The following is a 17677-nucleotide window of genomic DNA, read 5'->3' on the forward strand; positions in this document are numbered from 1 at the left end:
GCTGCAGGTCTGCCCCTATGGAGGCCTTTTTTGGAGGCTGAGGTAGGCCAACCTGCTGGTCGGCCACCTTGCCTTGGCGGTAGGGCCAGCAAGAGGGGTTCACCTCCCCTAGATGGCTGCGTGGCAGTCCATGAGGGGGCCTAGAGGGGGTTGGCCCCCTTGGAGCAGTCCAGTCAGGTAGAGGGCAAGGGTTCAGCCCCTATAGGCTGCACAGCAGCTCCTTTGTAGGGCTGCAAGTTGAGGCGGCCCAGTGAGCCCATAGGCAGAAGGAAAGAGCCTCTTATAGGGCTGTGTGCCAGCCCCATGTGCCGTAGGGTGGGGTTAGCCCTAGGGTAGGTGGGTCGGCCCACCTCAGGCCAGCTCGTCGGCCTAGTAGACCAGCCGACCATAGTTTCCACACGTTTCGAAAACGGGGGTGCGGAGCACGGCGGGAAACGACGTTTCGGAGTTTCGGCCTCCAGGAGGAAACGGGGAAACAGAGTTTCGGTTTTAGGGTTTAATACATACATATATAATTAATAAAAACATTACAAAAGCTTGAAAAACCCTGGAAAAAACAGAAAAACGAAAACGCTGTTTCCAGGGACGGAAACGTTTCCGAAACGTTTCGGCGTTTCGCCCAGGCCAAAACAACGTTTCTGGAAACTATGCAGCCGACTAGGAAGGGGATGGCTGCCTATATAGGCCCCCCTCCCACACTTGTTTGCATCCCTTGTGGAGCACTTGTGCCTATCTATACAACAGAGGATTTCCACCCCGGACCGGGGTTTTGTCTTGAGATCCCTTGCAGTCTCTTGTCCTCTCCTCTCTTGTGTGAGGTTTGCTCTCTCTCTCTCTCTCTCTCTTTCCTAAATAAATTGGGGTTGCTTTTGCACTCCTTGAGAGCTGCCATGTGCCCTCCCTAAAGCAGATGTACTAGAGGGTTTCTTGCTATCCCATAGACCTTTTCGTCTCCAGTGGACGTTAATAGACTCTCTCTCTCTCTCTCTCTCTCTCTCTCTCTCTCTCTCTCTCTCTCTCTCTCGCCCCATTTCTGTCCGTATGAGTCGATTCAGGATGATATCACTGAATTCTTTAGGTAGGGGGACATCCTCCTTCTTGGTGACTTCAATGCACGCATAGGGAACAGGCAGGTGGACCTACTGGACTTTGCATCAGATTCCCTCATAGTACCAAACTAGATGTAGTTGAGCTCAGGATAGTGAGACAATCTGCAGATGCACCACAGGTGAAAGAGTATGGACGACATCTACTTGCTAGGGGCTGTCCATGATTTGATCATTTACAATGGTCTACAGAGATGGCCATCATCTAGTGGTCTCACTTGTTTCCCGCATGGTGGAGGCACAAGCACAGTGGACTACCTATTCGGTCCCTTGGCCTTTACCTCACGTATATACGACTTTATTGTGCCCCCTCCCCCACTTGGTGCTGATCACTCGTACTTAGCCTCCCACATTGTCTATGGGGTTGCCCAGTAGTAGCCCTTCGAACCATTGCCAGCACGTAGAGGATGAAGCAAGACTTCACTTGGGGGATGGTTGCATGGTTGGCAGAGGGGACTCATACCTTCTCCATTGATCTTGCCTCTCATCTTACACGATCTAGGGCTAGTGGGTATTCAGGTAGAGGCACATGATGCGATGCCTCCTTCCCGCTCGCGCCCTTTGCCTTCACCAGAGGATAGTGTCTGGGAGATGGTGCCCCTGGAACACCAAGGTTGCTTGCTGCAATTTTGTGATCGGAGGCCATCGAGGTCCCCTAGCAGCCACACTCGTTGCCATCTGGCAGGATATCATTTTCACTGTGCACCATCTAGGAGTGCAGGACTGCCGGATCTAGGACAATCTAGGACAACCGCCAAAAAGCGGAAGTGTTTCAGCAAGGCTTGCCCTGCAAGTATCTTTTATGTTTTTACCTATATAGCATCACCTGGTTGTTAGCCCCCCATTCCAAAGATTCGCTGCGCAGTGAGCAAGGTTCTTTGGAAATGGCTGGTCTTATTCTGACAGCCAATTTTTCTCTTTTCCCCATGATCAGCACCTTTCAGACTGCTGATTTATATGGTTGCTTTTTTAAGCATTAATAGAAAGTTATTTTATCTATTAAAAAAACAGATAAAATATAGACATCTTATGCTAGGAAAAGCCCAGCTATAATATGAACCTACAAGAAAAAAATTTCTCATTGGACCTCATTGGAAAGCTTGAAAATGCAAACTTCAAGACACACAACACGAACTCCATCCTATAAAATCCCTACTTCATCAAAGCGCTTCTCTGAACATGAAGAGTAGCCTCGGCTATTGATTACTATTACAATGGCATAGCTAACAAGCAAAGAGCAAACTCGGCTATAATGATTGCTATTTACAGAAATAATAGCTCATCAAGTGCATTCCTTACATTCTCATGCACCCAACAATTGCAAAGACAAAACATGTTTCAATGCTTCATCTTCACAATTAAAGTAGCATCAATAAGGCACTTGTGCATATAAGTCAAGTGTTGAATGTTAGGACAAGCTATTGGTAGATTTAAATTACCTCTGTCATGCCATATCTTTCCAATAATCGATGCCCTGTCAGCTTTTCCCATTCACTCATGACAGTTTGAGGGAGGGCTGAGGATCCGCACATCTGCATTGGGTTTTGAAACAAACACCGTCAAGCAATGCTATCTTAAAGAATAGAATAAATAACATTCGACAAAAGCTATATGGCACCATCCTTATAGCAACAATTCCAACTCATATCCAAGGAGAAGATAGCATTGGTCACACACCTAGCTACTGAATAAAAATGGGAAGCAAACTAGGAAGCAATCAGCAAAACCTATGAATACAAAAAGTCTAGTAGACACTAGAAATTTTTAATTCAATGTGACAACACCCTGTAAAATCATGAAGTTTACTAACAACTATACCATCAATGTGCAAAACTTCCCCAATAACTTTACAATTGAAAATCTAACCGTGAACCAATTATGTTGCATCCAATTCAAGATGCTTGAGATATCTAGACATAAAACTTTGAACTATGGATCACACGAAATCAAAGTTATAATCTACAACACACTCGCACTTCACGAAAAACGATTCTAGCTTTTGCATGAATATGTGCAATAAAGGCCTAACATGCACTGTTTATTGCATAATAGATCACTAGACTATGCACAAGATTTGAGTCTAGTGATAGTCTAGTACTCAATCTGGATTCTGTTCGTAAGGACTTATGAGTATTTTACACAAATCCGTTCGTAAGTACTTGCTCAATCTGTTCGTAAGGACTTATGAAGTATTTTACACACACACTTTTTTTTTTTTGTGAGAAGAAATATTTTATTGCTGTAAAATAATTATATTCATAGTTATTTCAAAGTGGAGTAACTACTACTCAACTGAAAATCTCAATATAAGCTGTATATACATCATGATCAATCAAATGAGTCTGGTAGCAATCATAGAATGATTGCTGCAGAGATCGTTTGAAAAAAACAAAAGATGAAAAAAGAGAATCACTTATGTCCATCCATAGAGTCCACAGTGCCCAGTAGCGCACCCAAACAAAAAATAAATCAAAACCCTGTCTAGCTAGATGAACTCCAAATAACCAGAAGAACCTGCCAAAAGTAACAGGAGGAAACCTCGCTCGAAGCCTCTATCAGATGAGAGCGAGGAAATCAAAGTGTGTGGACAGTGCCAGAAGATGTGAAGCACAAATTCAACAGAATGTAGACATCTATGGCAAACAGCCGGAGCAATATGTCTATGCACGAGTAACTGCCTAGATGGAAAAATGCCAAGTATGACTCGCCAAAGGAAAAGCTGTTGCCTAAGAGGGACTTTATAATGCCAAAGGAGATGCAACCGCTTTCTCCACCACTGTAGTGGGCGATCCATATGCCAAACAGAATTTACTCTGTCAGAAATCCAAGGCGGAAATAATAACACTATATATAGAGAGGGCACCGTCATATGTGAAAGCTTCAATGGACGGGCTGAAGAGAAAGAAGAATGTAGAGTCCAATCCTCAAGCCTATTCTAAAGTTCCAAACGAGGTACCGGCAAGAACGGTTGGAGCATTTGTGAAATTTGATGCCAGAAAGGACGATAATGAGCTCCTAAACCATATTTACTAGCAGCCATAGAAAAAGATAAAGAGTGCCATCATCCTGAAGTACATCCGCCACAGAAGAGATGCCTTTGAAAGAGAGAAAATAAGAACGCCTGGGTTCTTGTATGGCCAAAGGAGGGTGGAATACTTTGAACCAATAAATATTCTCAGCCCTCAAAGAATTTCCCGACAAAGAATCCCTGCCATGCCATTCCAAGTGGGATAAAATATGCTTCCAATCAAGAAGCAAACGAGAGATAAAAGGACAACCTCTGATCTTGTCTTGAATAGAGCCAAATAGGAAATCCCACTATGTAGGCTGCCAATGCCCAAAAGCAGAAGTATCGATAAGCATTGCATCTTTGGAGAGCAGAGACGATGCATAGAGAGTAATCTGAGACTTTTCTTATAATTTTTTGAACACCAGAAAAAATCCATGATAGCAGACATAAAAGAAACCAGATCTGCCTTAGTGAACATGATGAGAGGCAAATAGAATTGTATCTATGCTATCAGAATGGATTGTGTTATTCGCAAACAAGCATGTAATGGCCAAGTTGCAAGCTTCCAATATTCAAGTTTTGCCCTCAACTTTGTGAGCACCCAATCAGTTTGTTGAGAACGAGTAAGCCCCCAACCTAGAGGATAGCCAAGATGTCGAATCAATTGAGAAGTTGGAACAATTTCCCCAGGCCACAAAAGACTATGCCTCTTTAGCATGCAACGGCAATAATTTTGATTTTTGAATATTGACATGAAGACCAGCAACCAAACCATATGTAGAAAGAGCCTGCATAATCATGGAGAGATTGCTCTGAGTATTTTTCGGAGTAAAGAAAGAATCATCAGCATATGCTTGAGCGATCATGCTACGGCTGCCAGGAATTTCCAATCCGTACAACATGCCAGTGTCCAAAAGATGGTCCATATATTGAAGCATTGGATGAGTGGCTATGGCAAAAAGTAAAGCACTGAGGGGACATCCTTGCCGAACAGAACAACCAAGAGTCCAGGTTGTAGAAATATCCCCTAAAAGTATGCAGACAACTTTACTATCTTGATATAGCCAATTGATAACCTACTGCATTTTTGTACCAAATCCCAATGCTTACATAGTTGATGAAATAAAGTCCCATTTAACAGTATCAAAGGCTTTGGCAATATCAACTTGTAATAGCAAAGCATCCTGCTGCATATATTTTGCATATTCGATTCCAACATAAGCATTAGCAATGTTATCTGTGATATGCCTACGCGGAACAAAACCATATTGCGTAGAATGCAACCCATCATGTAAATAACCTTTGAGCCGATCAACAATCATTTTGGTAGTGACTTTGTAAATGACTGGCATAAGCGTGATAGGTCTCCAATCAGCCAAAGATTCACAAATTTGCTTTTTTGGAAGGAGTTTAACAAGACCTCTCTTCCATGTGTTTGGCATTTTCTGATTTTGCCAAGCAGAGTTCACCATATGCACAGCAATGTATGCTTCAAAAGAGGCCAATAGTCTAGAAAAAACTCAACTGTAAGACCATCCCATCTTGGAGATTTCCATCTACCACACGATTTGATTGCATCTGACAGTTCCCTCTCAGTAAAAGGTTCCTCCAATTCCAAAGCTTGAGTAGTGGAAATAATAGGAGAAACATGCTGTAAAAGTGAAGTTCTTGCAGACAGAACCTGCTGCGAGGAAGAATCTGCAGAACCAAACTGCTGAGAGAAATGATGTACATAAATAGAAGCAAGCTGTGACCATGATGTAGTGAGAATCTAGCTTTGCTTGAAGTCTCGAAAAAAACAAAGGAGGACAAGGAAAAAGTGATAAAGAAAGCTTCCAAACTAATTTGTGAGTTTTCATATCCTTTGAAAAAGTGTCCAGTGTTGGTGGTGGGCTCGCTTAGGCCAGCTGATATCTACCCACACTAGGAGGCAAAATGGATAAATGCGTAGCTCTAAGTTGATGGTTTAACACACACCTTTGTAAGACTAGAATATATCCAATCGTACAAATTCAGATTTTGTTGTTTTAAAGTCCAAATTTCTACATTGAAAATAAAAGAGAAAACGAAAGAGAAGAAACATGAGATCAGAAATTTTTTTGAAAAACAAAGGTAGCTATACCTAGCAAGCAAAGCAATGCTTATGCTGTCATCAGTGCCCAAGCATAAGCAGCTATACTGGGTTTCTAAAGACCCACAATGTCTCTTAGGCAAAGCTTTTTAAAAATGAAGTAAAAATAAAAATAACTTAGTACACAAAGCCACGCTTATCTTCTCATCAGTACCCAAGCATAAGCTGCCATCTGGGTTTCGGATGTCTAGTATTGAAACCAAATCACCACTATTGATTGTTACCGATGACCCAGAGAAATCTGTCCTTAACGATTTGAAGTACGTGCTGAAGACTAGTCTGTGCTATTAAATCTGTGTACCTCTAATATCCACATCACTGTGCATACATATTCTAAAACTTTGCATTCTGTATATTTGTAATCTCCCATCACTGTGCATACAGAAGTAAGAATAAACACTATTCAAACATAACATGCGGTCTTCATGTTACTGTGAATACATGAACAAAGAACTTGGAAGAAAATCTTAAGAATTCAATATACTGACACTATCCAAACTTAGCTTTCTGTCAATTTGCAACATTCCTGTCAATGTGAATACAAGAACAAAGGACTTGGAAGTAAATCTTAAAAATTCAATATACTAACACTATTCAAACTTAACATTCTGTCTTCGTGTCACTGTGAATACAAGAACAAAGAGCTTGGAAGTAAATCTTAAGAATTCAATATACTGACACTATCCAAACTTAACAGTCTGTCAATTTGCAACCTTCCTGTCACTGTGAATACAAGAACAAAGGACTTCGAAGTAAATCTTAAGGATTCAATACGATGACCATTCCTGCATCTTCATGCCCTGAAAATAAAATAGACTAGGCTCTCTAACGAACTATGAGAATTTCAATCACTATTGAAAGCTGCAGGAGATCTGCAAACATTACATTAATACAAATATGATTGGCAATTAGACATAAAAGTGACAGATGCTTAATAAAAAAATATAGGGTTTATTCAAAGACAGACCATGAGGCGTAACTGACGAGCAGCTGATGCAGCAACCACTTGTGAATCTTTATCCATGCTCTTATAGCCTTGGAGCAAATAAGCATACATTGTGGGGACCTGCTTTCCCACCAAACAACAAAATGGATGGATCATTCTCAGGCTGAGGAAGGGTAGATTTAAGGGAACTTGCCTTTGAGATTATGGCAAGATTATACAGATGACAACATGAAATGCAGGCACTTAATCCTGTAAATTTTAATTATAAACAGACCATCCCTGCAAAGCGTTTTAGTTTAGACGTGAAATCTATCAAAAGGGGACATTTAAGCCCACGAAGAATTCACAACTTCAAATAACAGCATGCAGTACAATTAAACATCCTTCAAAAATATGCTGCATGCATTCTCCTGCAGCAGACAACCATAACCTTGGCTTCCCCTCCCATCCCCTCTCCCACCCCCCTGAAAATCTCAATCAGGAAGTGACACGCCACAAAACAGGTTGATGCTGCATACTTCAGCAGGAAAGAGAAAACCATCTGGGGAAGGATGTGGCCACAACATTTGGAACATCCACTTACCCCAGTGAACACGGTAATGGCATTGGAAGCCTTGGGACCCTTAAGAGGGTACGATTGAGACCATCTTTTCCAGACTCCTCTTACACTGAATTTTGGCAGAAATTCGACCTTGCAACACAAAGGCACCCTGCATCTTTGTCAACTGAAAGATTTGCTCAGATAATTTAACTGATCTAATCATTAAAAAACTCCTGCAGTAATCAAAAGCTTCAGTTGCTTTCAAATTATATTGATGAAGATTGAATCCTAGCATAACACTTATAACCAATATGCATAAGGCCCCAAACGATGTAACGATTTTGGTTGCTTTTGAAACACAGTCCCAAAAAAATATCAAATAGGTTGTTCAAAATAAGATAAGTGTTTCAGGGTTGGATTCTCAACTCTTTCTTTTTGGAATAAACAAGGAAAGTAATACATGAAACATTAACCAATTGAGACTTAAGAATAAGAATCATGATTACCATGGCACCTGCATGTAGAGGTGCAAAGAGGCCATTGAAAAATCCATGGACGTCTGTACCGAAGTCAAGGGATGTCCACTCCTGGCTATTGAAAGATCATTTTTAATTCACCATATATCTCTGATGTATAAAATTATCAGGACCACATCTGATATTCCATTTAAATAAGTGCATTGTAGCACTTTTAAGTTGCCAAGTAAGGATACGATGCAGCGGTAAACAATGAAGAAATCGATCATCCATAGTGTATTCCCAAGCCTGTGTCAGCATTTTGACCTGCCATTACATACGAAGTTCAAGGGCTGATTCATATCATCCAAACAACATAGAAAATACCATGAAAACACATTTTGTAATGAAAGATGACCTCAACGTGCTTTAAAGGGAAAATGAATGGAGAATTAGCAAATGTTGAAAGTGAGCGATCACAAAAAGATAAGAGAGAAGGTATAGACAGGAAAAAAACTTGAGCTATATCTTTGAAATGTCTTTCAATGGCATGGCATTAAATCGTTTGACTCTTAAATATGCTGTTAGAATTTATCACATCTCATGTGTGGAGAGAGAAGGCTACTATGTGGGTTGGGTGTGCCCTCCTACAGTGAGGTGTACGGAATTAGTCCTTTCTCATTGTTATTTCCACATGGTTAGTGGTAGTGTTAGCAGGCCTGATATAGGCTGGTTTAGGGCCTGATATAGACTGACCAACCAGATCTGGTTGGGTTAACCCGACCTGGTCAGGTCAACCAACCAGACCAGGTTGCATCAATCCAACCAGATCTGGTCGGGTCAGTCGGTTGGTTGATCAACTACTGCCAGGGCTTCCCCTATAAATAGGACCCCTCTTGCCACTCTGTGAGTGTTCCATTTCATTCACACACAAACACACCATTTGCTGGCACTGTATTTCCATGCTACTACCAAAGGTATCTTGCCTCTCTCTCTCTCTCTCTCTCTCTCTCTCTCTCTCTCTCTCTGTGCCTTTTCAGAGACGGATTCGAGGGCCTCTCCAGATTCCTATCATACCCAAACCAGAGATGCTTGGCCGCTTTCATTCATGAGGCAGTCCGACATAGGGAGCGTCTCATCAGATCACGGAGACAGGAACGGGGGGCCTTGCCTGGTCCATCCCAGAGTATGATCATAGAGTTCTTCCTGTCGGAGCATATTACCCCCCCGGCCACAAATAGTAGGAGAGGCAGGGACCCTCAGATCGAGACAAGGCACACCCGACGGAGGACAGACAGAGATCACACTCCCCGACATTTCTTCCATTTTTAGACCTAGGGTACGTCCGAAGGGGTTACTATGGCGCTCATCAGGCGTCCGATAGCTAATAGGAGGGCACGACGGACCTCTCATCTAGATAGCAGACAATGATCTATCATGGGCTTCTTGCCTACACTATGTAGTCCATCATCGGGTGTATCTTGACGTTTGATCAGACTGTATCTTTCATTGAGATGTTGATGCCACATATGTTTTATGACTAGGGTGACACGTATGATGATATCATTGACTATGGTTTTCTCTAGCATGGGTGGGTTAGGATGCTCGCTTAGTAGCTCCACCCTTTTGCTCATTGTATCAGGTTTTTCTATCATTTCATAGACCCATCGGTCTTTAGAAGACTTTAATAAACTCTCTCTCTCTCTCTCTCTCTCTCTCTCTCTCACACACACACACACGCACGTTTATGCTTTCGCAATGTGTGCAACGTCAACATGGTATCAGAGCACCACATCATCTAAAAGCTTGGACCTAGAGAGCATTTGGGGCTGACATAGTTTGCTGCTGGAAAGCGTGAACAGTTCAGAGTTTGCTGCTGGCATCAGACCTTCAGGCTGACTCTGAGATACTATCACTGGCCATATCATGAGAGCGAAGGCTGAGCTGAGTTCTCCAGAAATAATACATATATACGAACTATAATCTGCTTGGTGGCCCAATGGTAGAGTCTGTAGCCTTTGCTTTATAAAACTGTACCCACAAAAATGTATATTTACACCTTGTGCATATGCCAAGCATCCAAACACTCGCAAGTGTGCCGCTGAGGGCTTCTTGTCATACCAAGCTTCATACGGAGTTGCTGTTTGTAAGGCTTTTGTGGGGCATTAGTGCATAAAAGCCTCAGATTTTCTTTCATTGGATATACCCTTGCGAATTTGAGTAACCTCTCAATAGAAGTGACAAAATAGAGGTATCTCCCAATAGATGGTGTCCGATGGGACTGCATACATCACTGTGAATGTGCTGTAATTTTCTAACAGCCGGTACTGATCCATCCTTTAGGAAAGATGTCCCATGCATTTTCCTCAAGATACACCCCTCGCAAACATGACGGGCAGGAGCATGTATCTGTGGCATCTCAGACACCATATCATGCCTATGCAAATGCAGCAAGCTACAAAAATTTTAATGGCCAAATCAGGCATGCCAAAGATATGAATCTGCCATCTCTGAAGTATTAGCAACTGACAAAGCATCATATGCAACTCTCTCACACTGTTCCACCCTATATAGGCCAACGCATAATGTAAGCTATTGTTACTATCACACCCATGATAGTACTGGTGGATCCGAATAAACCATTCGTTAGTGAAAGCGGATGCTAGCTACTTTGCTATTGGGGCAGTAAATTTCCAAGATGGTAAGCCGGTGGCATTTGAAGCTTTTGGATACCTAGACTAGGTGTCAGGGATGGGAGAAGGAACTCCTAGCTGTGGTTCATGCAATGAACGTTCGTAGGCATTACCTGTACAGAGCCGAATCCATTGTATCGATGGATAACTCTTCACTGAAATATATTGTAACCAGGCCGATCTTAGTGGTCCAATGGCTCAGTGGTAGAACACATGCAAGGGTCCGATTTTGAAATTCATTACCGGAAGGGAACTTTGAATAGGGATGCCAATGCCCTAAGCAGAATTTTGGAGGTGAATACTATTTCCTTTATGGAAATATCATTGGATCTCTATCTTTCTCGCAAAGGGATTTGCCAAACTGATATGTATTTCAAGAAAATTCATCAGGAGGTCCAGGCTGGAAAACCACTCAGAGATTTAGGACAGCTGGAGAACCAAATCAGCAGTGTTGAGAGTAAGGTACTGAAGTAACATTCCATTTGCAATGATTTATTGTTCAAACCTGGCAACCCGATGTGGAGGACATCCAGTCACATATTTTATATGAATGTCACGATGTTCCATGTGCCGGACATCCTTGCATACATCATAGCTTGAATTTGGTCAGACGGGAATTTTATTGGCCAAGGATGAATTATGCATAGAAGACTACATTGTTAAGTATGAGCAATGCCAGGTTAATAAGGTTGATTGCCTGAAAGCCGGTGGAATGGTGATTTCAGCTTGAGATTCCCGATGGGAATGGCATAGATGATGCATGATATTCTTTGACCGTAGAGCATATAAATATGCAATATACAAGAAAAGGAGGCCATGCCCCAGGAAGTAACAGCCCATGTAATACATTGCCACAAACAACTGCCTCGGGCCCTCATCTCTCCATACAAAATAGGCAAATCTCAGGAGTCAAGTACATATATATGAAAAAAACAGCGAGTACAAAACCCCCAGAACCTGAACACTAAGATACAGCATCTCGAAAATGTTCTGGAAACACCGGAACAACATTCCCAGGCATTCCAGGTTCTAGTCAGCATAGGTGGCGTTCCAGGCGTTCCCCCTTGCACTGTTTTCTGGAACGGCGTTTCCCATTCAGGAAGGCGGAACAGTGTTCCCTGGAAACTATGACGGGTGCCTCAGGTCTCCACCAAAACACATGTACCTTCTTGTTTCTGGGACAATGTCAGTCATTTGGATCAAAAACAACAGATTCAAACACCTTCTCCCCAAACATAGAACACTCTCAACATGTACCTGCTGTCTGTATGAGTTTTTTCTGTTTTCCACATGTAGAGAGTTTGGATAGCTCTTTAACTCATGAAGCCACAATAAGAAGACATGCCTTCAACCTTGGCTTCAGACAACAGAGATTACATGACCAGCAAAAGCTCAAGCACATCTCAGCAATAGCTTCATGAGATTTGGTTTCCGCCCTTGTGGTTGAGCTCAGTCGGACAGTGGCCCAGCCAAATCCCTCGGGTGTTAGATCATGATGGCACAGCTTGCTCCATTCTAAAGACTCCACAACCTCTCCTATCTGAGAGGAACCAGTCATTGAACAATAAAGATTCATGCAGCCATCACTCAAATCACACCCATCCCCACATGCCCCTCACCTACCTAAGAATGATGTTGGAAGAAAGTGGCTACTATCACAGCCTGGCACATCTAGATCGTGATGTATAGACAACAGATCTGACTTGCGGCCATCCTAGTGAATATCTGGTTGGGCATTGTGTTCACTTTGCATTCGACACTTTGCGCACAATTTGGGAGCACGCCCAAGAAGGTTCTCAAGGTAACTCAAGAAGTGCCACACACATTTTTGCAAGGCTTAGCCTGCAGGTTGCATTCGAAACTTTAGGCACAATTTGGGAGCACGCCCAAGAAGGTTCTCAAGGTAGCTCAAGAAGGTTCTCAAGAAGTGCCCCACACATTTTTCCAAGGCTTAGCCTGCAGGCGCCTTTTACACTTTCATGTATCGAGCAATCCCCCATACTAGCTATTTGCACCTGCCATCATAACTTTAGGCAGTGAGCCAGAACCCTGAGACACCAAACTGTCAGTCTTTTTCCTTTCCAGCAGCCTATTGAACAGCTGATCATGGTATGGTTTTATCACAAGCATAATAGAAATTGTTCCTTTCTCTGGAGGAAAGAAAATCTGCAAGGCAAAATCGTATTTAATTCATAGATGCAATTAGTTCACGACTTATTACTACAGACACAAAACAAAACAAAGCACTTCCTGGGATAAAGTGATGGAAAAGGACAGGGGAAGAATTGGTTGGGGTGGGGCATTTGCTGGCAGGAGTACAAAGAAAGGAAAAGCGAAGAGTGAAATTGGCAACAGAAGAAAGTTATGAAAGATCATGCAAGAGGGATGTACAATTTCAGTCTAACATCTTGCATTTCAACATATATAATTCAGCAACTTATTACTACATTGGGAGAAAGTGACGGAAAAGGAGGGGAGGGGGTTTGTGGGCATGGAAGGGGGCGTTTGTTGGCAGGAATACTCAAAGAGAAGGGAAGAGTGAAATCGCCAATAGAAGCAAGTTATGAAACATCATGCACGAGGCATGTTCAGTTTCAGTCGAACATCTTGCATTTGAACGTATATAATTCAGCAATAAAGAATGTAATATCCATGCAACCTGAGCATTCATGCCAGCATGAGTATGAACGACTCCTTTTGGCTTCCCCGTGGTTCCACTGGTGTATATAATCAATCCAGGTGCCTCACCTATGTAACATTGCAGCAAACTTGATAAGGTGCCCGATCTGAACTCCAAACTGAAAGCTTGCAGAACGTCATCAACCTACCTTCAACATCCAAGAGGCTAGTTACTTGAGCCAGCACTTGTTTGAACGCTCCTCCACTTGCGTCATAACCAACTGAAACATTTGCCTCAAGGGAAGAGACTTGAGGGAGGAGGCAAAACTGAGCAGAACACTGCTGAGCAACTTCTTGTAGCCGTTCTTGATAGTCGGGCGTGGCCATAACCAGTGCTACATCCTGCATTAGAAATCGGGACTAAGGATAAGGTGTCCATGCAAACAGGTTGCTCAACTTGAGTTTGTAACACTGTTTACGTTCTCTGAAATAATCACGTGAAAAAAAGTACCGCATCCGTGAGCACATGTAAGAGCTCTGCTTCAGGGTAGCTCAAAGCCAAAGGGACTGCAATACCACGACACAGCCATGTTGCCCAAATCCCTGCAACAAATTCTGGGCATGGCTTTGCAATGATTCCAACTCGCGCCCCTTCAAGGTCATGGAAAGAATCTAGTGCGACGTCAGCTACTTTCGCACCATTGGTTGGCTTGTGCGACTCTGACGGCTGCTGAAAATGTGAAAAAACGAGTCAGTAAGTCATCATACGGTTGTGATTATCGCTTCACCAATGATTTTTAAAGTTTGTTGCTGTTGCGTAAATCGGAGAGTCGAATAAGAACAATACGCACGTGATCCTTTTGGCCAGAGAGAATCGATTTTATCTCAGACGAAAGTCCTAAGGCTGTCTGCAAGAGCTGCCCATATGTGTGGCACCTCTCTTCCGCGGAAATAGCTAGAGTACTGTGTGCTTTCAATCCGAGATGCACCGCCGCCTTGATGACCTCCATAGCATTGAGGCCCCTGGAAAAACACGTAATCCAAGTTCAGAAATCCGCGATAAAAAATGCCTAGTCGCAGGTCTCGGCTGTATTTGCAGACGACTGAAAGTCCGGTTATGGGCTGTATTTTCAGACGACTGAAAGTAGGGTGTCTTCAGCTGGCTTTCTTCTAACAGATTAAAACAGATTAATTGCGATGCTGTGCGTGCATCGGAGGACGGAAACAGGGTACTTTTGTGATCCAATTCCGAATGATGGTCCAAAGTGTAGACGAGTGGACAGTCTCTTTATGCGAAATTCCACACACTAATACTAATACTTCCAGTGAGTAGGGGAAGAACATACTTACAAATTCCAATAGAATCAGCAGCGCAACTGATGGGCTAAGTTGAGCTCGAGCAGAGCTCTCGCGCGCGCGCGCGCGCTCTCTCTCTCTCTCTCTCTCGCAGCTCGATCTCTATCTCTCTCGCGCTCTGTCTCTCTGTGAAGCAGCTCTCTCTCTCTCTCAGAATCAGCAGCGCAACTGATGGGCTAAGTTAAGCTCAAGCAGCTCTCTCTCTCTCTCTCTCTCTCTATCAAAATCAGCAGCGCAATTGATGGGCTAAGTTAAACTCAAGCAGCTCGCTCTCTCTCTCTCTCTCTCTCTCCGGCACTCTATTTGCGCGTTGCTGGGATAGAATCAGTAGCTTGAATCTGCAGGCAGGCAGAGGAGGATTCAGAAGTGGAAGTTGGAAGATTGAAAAGGGTGTAGGCGGTGGCATGAATTGTCCAGCGCCATGAAAAGAGCACGAGCCATGAGCAGTAACAGTGACGAGATGTGACGGACGAGCCTTCACACGTGTGACCCTTCATCGGGAATGGCGATCCGTGTGAGAGCATATGCAAACAATGACGTGTGATGCATGGTCAATTCAAGAGACGTATCCTAGGAAAGTCTCCTTTGCCACCACAGAGCCACATAGCTCCTTTTGTGTGTGGACTCACCTCGACCATATGTGTGGAACCAGCTAACTCGTCTTGAAGCCCGCCTAGCATTTCCAAACAAGAAGATAGTCGTCATACTAATGAGCTTAGTACTAAGGAAGGAGGGAACGGAGGGGATTGTTCTTGAACAAATTTCTCATGACTCTCCCTCTTTTAGTTTGTAATTGTTCTTTCTTTCAGAGCTCACTAGTCACCACCCCTTTAATACAAGTTGTCCTTTTTACTTTTTCAAGAGAGCCTCTTTGGAGACAATTATTTGATGCCCTTAGTATGTCCCCCAATTGAGCAATAATCTTATGTTTCCAAAAAAGAAAATAATAAGGTTAGGGAAAAACAATGAGAAAAATAAGATATTTTACTCCTATTGCTTGAGAAATCATAAGGTTTTCGCTACTGCCAAATGAGATGCATGTACATATTGAGATAGCATCATACTTCCAATACTGGCCACAAATGAACAACAAGAAGTAGGTGGATATTTGGGTGTGTGAGTCATAGTTCCTTAAAAGGCTAAGGGCAATGGGACATAATAGAAATAAGCATCTCAAGATTACAAGGACATTATGATGACAACATGTTTGGCATGTACAATAAAGAGCACATCACATCTTTTTCCAGCAAAGACAAGACCCAATAATGTATTGTCTTGTAGTCTCCCTTTACATTTTCTTCATGTACAGAAAGATGATGGTTGCTTGATTTAATACTCATTTCCAAAATCTTATTTTCATATTGATAGAAATCATAATCCATTTCGCTATTAGATTAGAAGATATATTGTAATAAATAGATTGCAAAGTCCACCACAAACTAAAAAAGGATTGGAGATTCTTCAAGAGTAGGGGAACAAAGTTGCAATATATGTCTCAAGATTAATGTGAGGGCTAAAAGTAGCTTTTTAGTAATGAAGTGGTAGATCTACTAAGAAACGCTTTTGCCCTTTTCCAATATATGGCATGTGCTTCAATTGTGATTTTTGCATAGGGAGGCAAAAAACTACCACATAGTTGTAGTAGTGCCTCCCAAATATACTCCCAATAGCAATAAGTTCTCCCTTAAAATGTTGCATTTAGTAATTGTTTTTTGAAATTTGAACGTATCAAGCCTTTAGCAGACGTTAATTAAGTCATTTTATTCTAGGTATCACATGGATTTTCATGACAAATGAGGTTTATTCTTAAAATTCAAGTTCCTAGCCTCTAATTCTTACACATGTAATCCATGGAACCTAGTGCATCTCTTGGTTAGCTTCATCTTCTTGATGCCCACATCACATTCCAACGCTATGCCCTCCAACTTGAATGGATAATTTCCAAAAGCCATGTAACAAAACTGATTATCTATGCTTGCAATGCATATGAAATTTGGCTCATTATATTGCCATGGTTTCCTATTGCCACATGTTCATGACATTGCCATGGGTTCATGTTGCCAGCCAAATGTACCCAATTTCACAACCATTTGTATTTGCATGTTTTTACTAATCTGTTCGTTTTGTGAACTTTCCCCATTACTTGAAACACATTTAAATCCATATGTGTTGGTGAACTTAATTACTAGGCTAAATGTCAATATAAAGAATTAAATCTACCATCAAATATTTTCAAGGTAGAGTAGATAAAAACATTGGATCTACCATTGGATCTTTTAGGGATAGATAAATAAAAACATACTAATGGAGATAACCTCTCTAAACTCATTGCTACTCTCATTGCATTAATGATGAAGATAGCATCTTTCAATCATGACGTTGCTTTTGATTTGATATTTGGTAGAGAAAGAAACCAATTTTGGAACTGTTTCCATTCATTACTTTCCTACATGTTAGAATATGCAACTCCCTAGTAACCGCTTAGCTATCGAAAAATCCTCGGCTTAAGCTCAAATTTCAAGTAATATTTAAGATCACCAAAATGTTTTTTTAAATTAAACATGCCGCATATATTATTGGGACCATGTTCAAGACTAGCTCACAAAATAGGGTCACGCACTCTCAACTTGCACTACAAGCAGCAGTAAAGAAAACTAGAGATGGATATGGGTCCCAATCATAAGTAAGTTCCTACTGACCACAAGGTCCTTTGTGGTCAAAACCCAACCCAGATCTCCCAGTATTCCCGTCACCTAGCTAACAATAGCCGTCTCTCTGAAATCAGCACCCTCAACAACATGAAAAACAAGCTTATTATGA

The 17677-nt window shown here is 42.1% G+C and overlaps 1 protein-coding gene across 2 annotated transcripts in view; it reads right to left on the reverse strand.

The window, feature by feature from the left end:
* The window catches only part of LOC147887689 (putative CoA ligase CCL8), a 42826-nt gene extending 27572 nt beyond the window's left edge, over positions 1–15254 (reverse strand). The window contains exons 1-10 of one of the 2 annotated variants that reach the window (XM_087393564.1): positions 14852–15254; positions 14353–14524; positions 14013–14228; positions 13711–13903; positions 13542–13630; positions 8447–8516; positions 8241–8293; positions 7777–7884; positions 7215–7313; positions 2546–2638 (exon numbers count right to left, since the gene is read on the reverse strand). In XM_087393564.1, coding sequence (XP_087249690.1) covers positions 2546–2638; positions 7215–7313; positions 7777–7884; positions 8241–8293; positions 8447–8516; positions 13542–13630; positions 13711–13903; positions 14013–14228; positions 14353–14511 — 1080 coding nt within the window. In that variant the 5' untranslated portion in view covers positions 14512–14524; positions 14852–15254. Of the gene's footprint in view, positions 1–2545; positions 2639–7214; positions 7314–7776; positions 7885–8240; positions 8294–8446; positions 8517–13541; positions 13631–13710; positions 13904–14012; positions 14232–14352; positions 14525–14851 lie in introns of both variants that reach the window. The other variant, XM_087393563.1, reaches the window with a different exon arrangement.
* Between the last annotated feature and the right edge of the window lie 2423 nt (positions 15255–17677).

This window comes from Dipteris shenzhenensis, chromosome 22 (assembly GCF_047967505.1).
Source record: "Dipteris shenzhenensis isolate YYH24624 ecotype China chromosome 22, Dip_SZ_1.0, whole genome shotgun sequence".
In the NCBI taxonomy this organism is placed as follows: Eukaryota; Viridiplantae; Streptophyta; class Polypodiopsida; order Gleicheniales; family Dipteridaceae; genus Dipteris; species Dipteris shenzhenensis.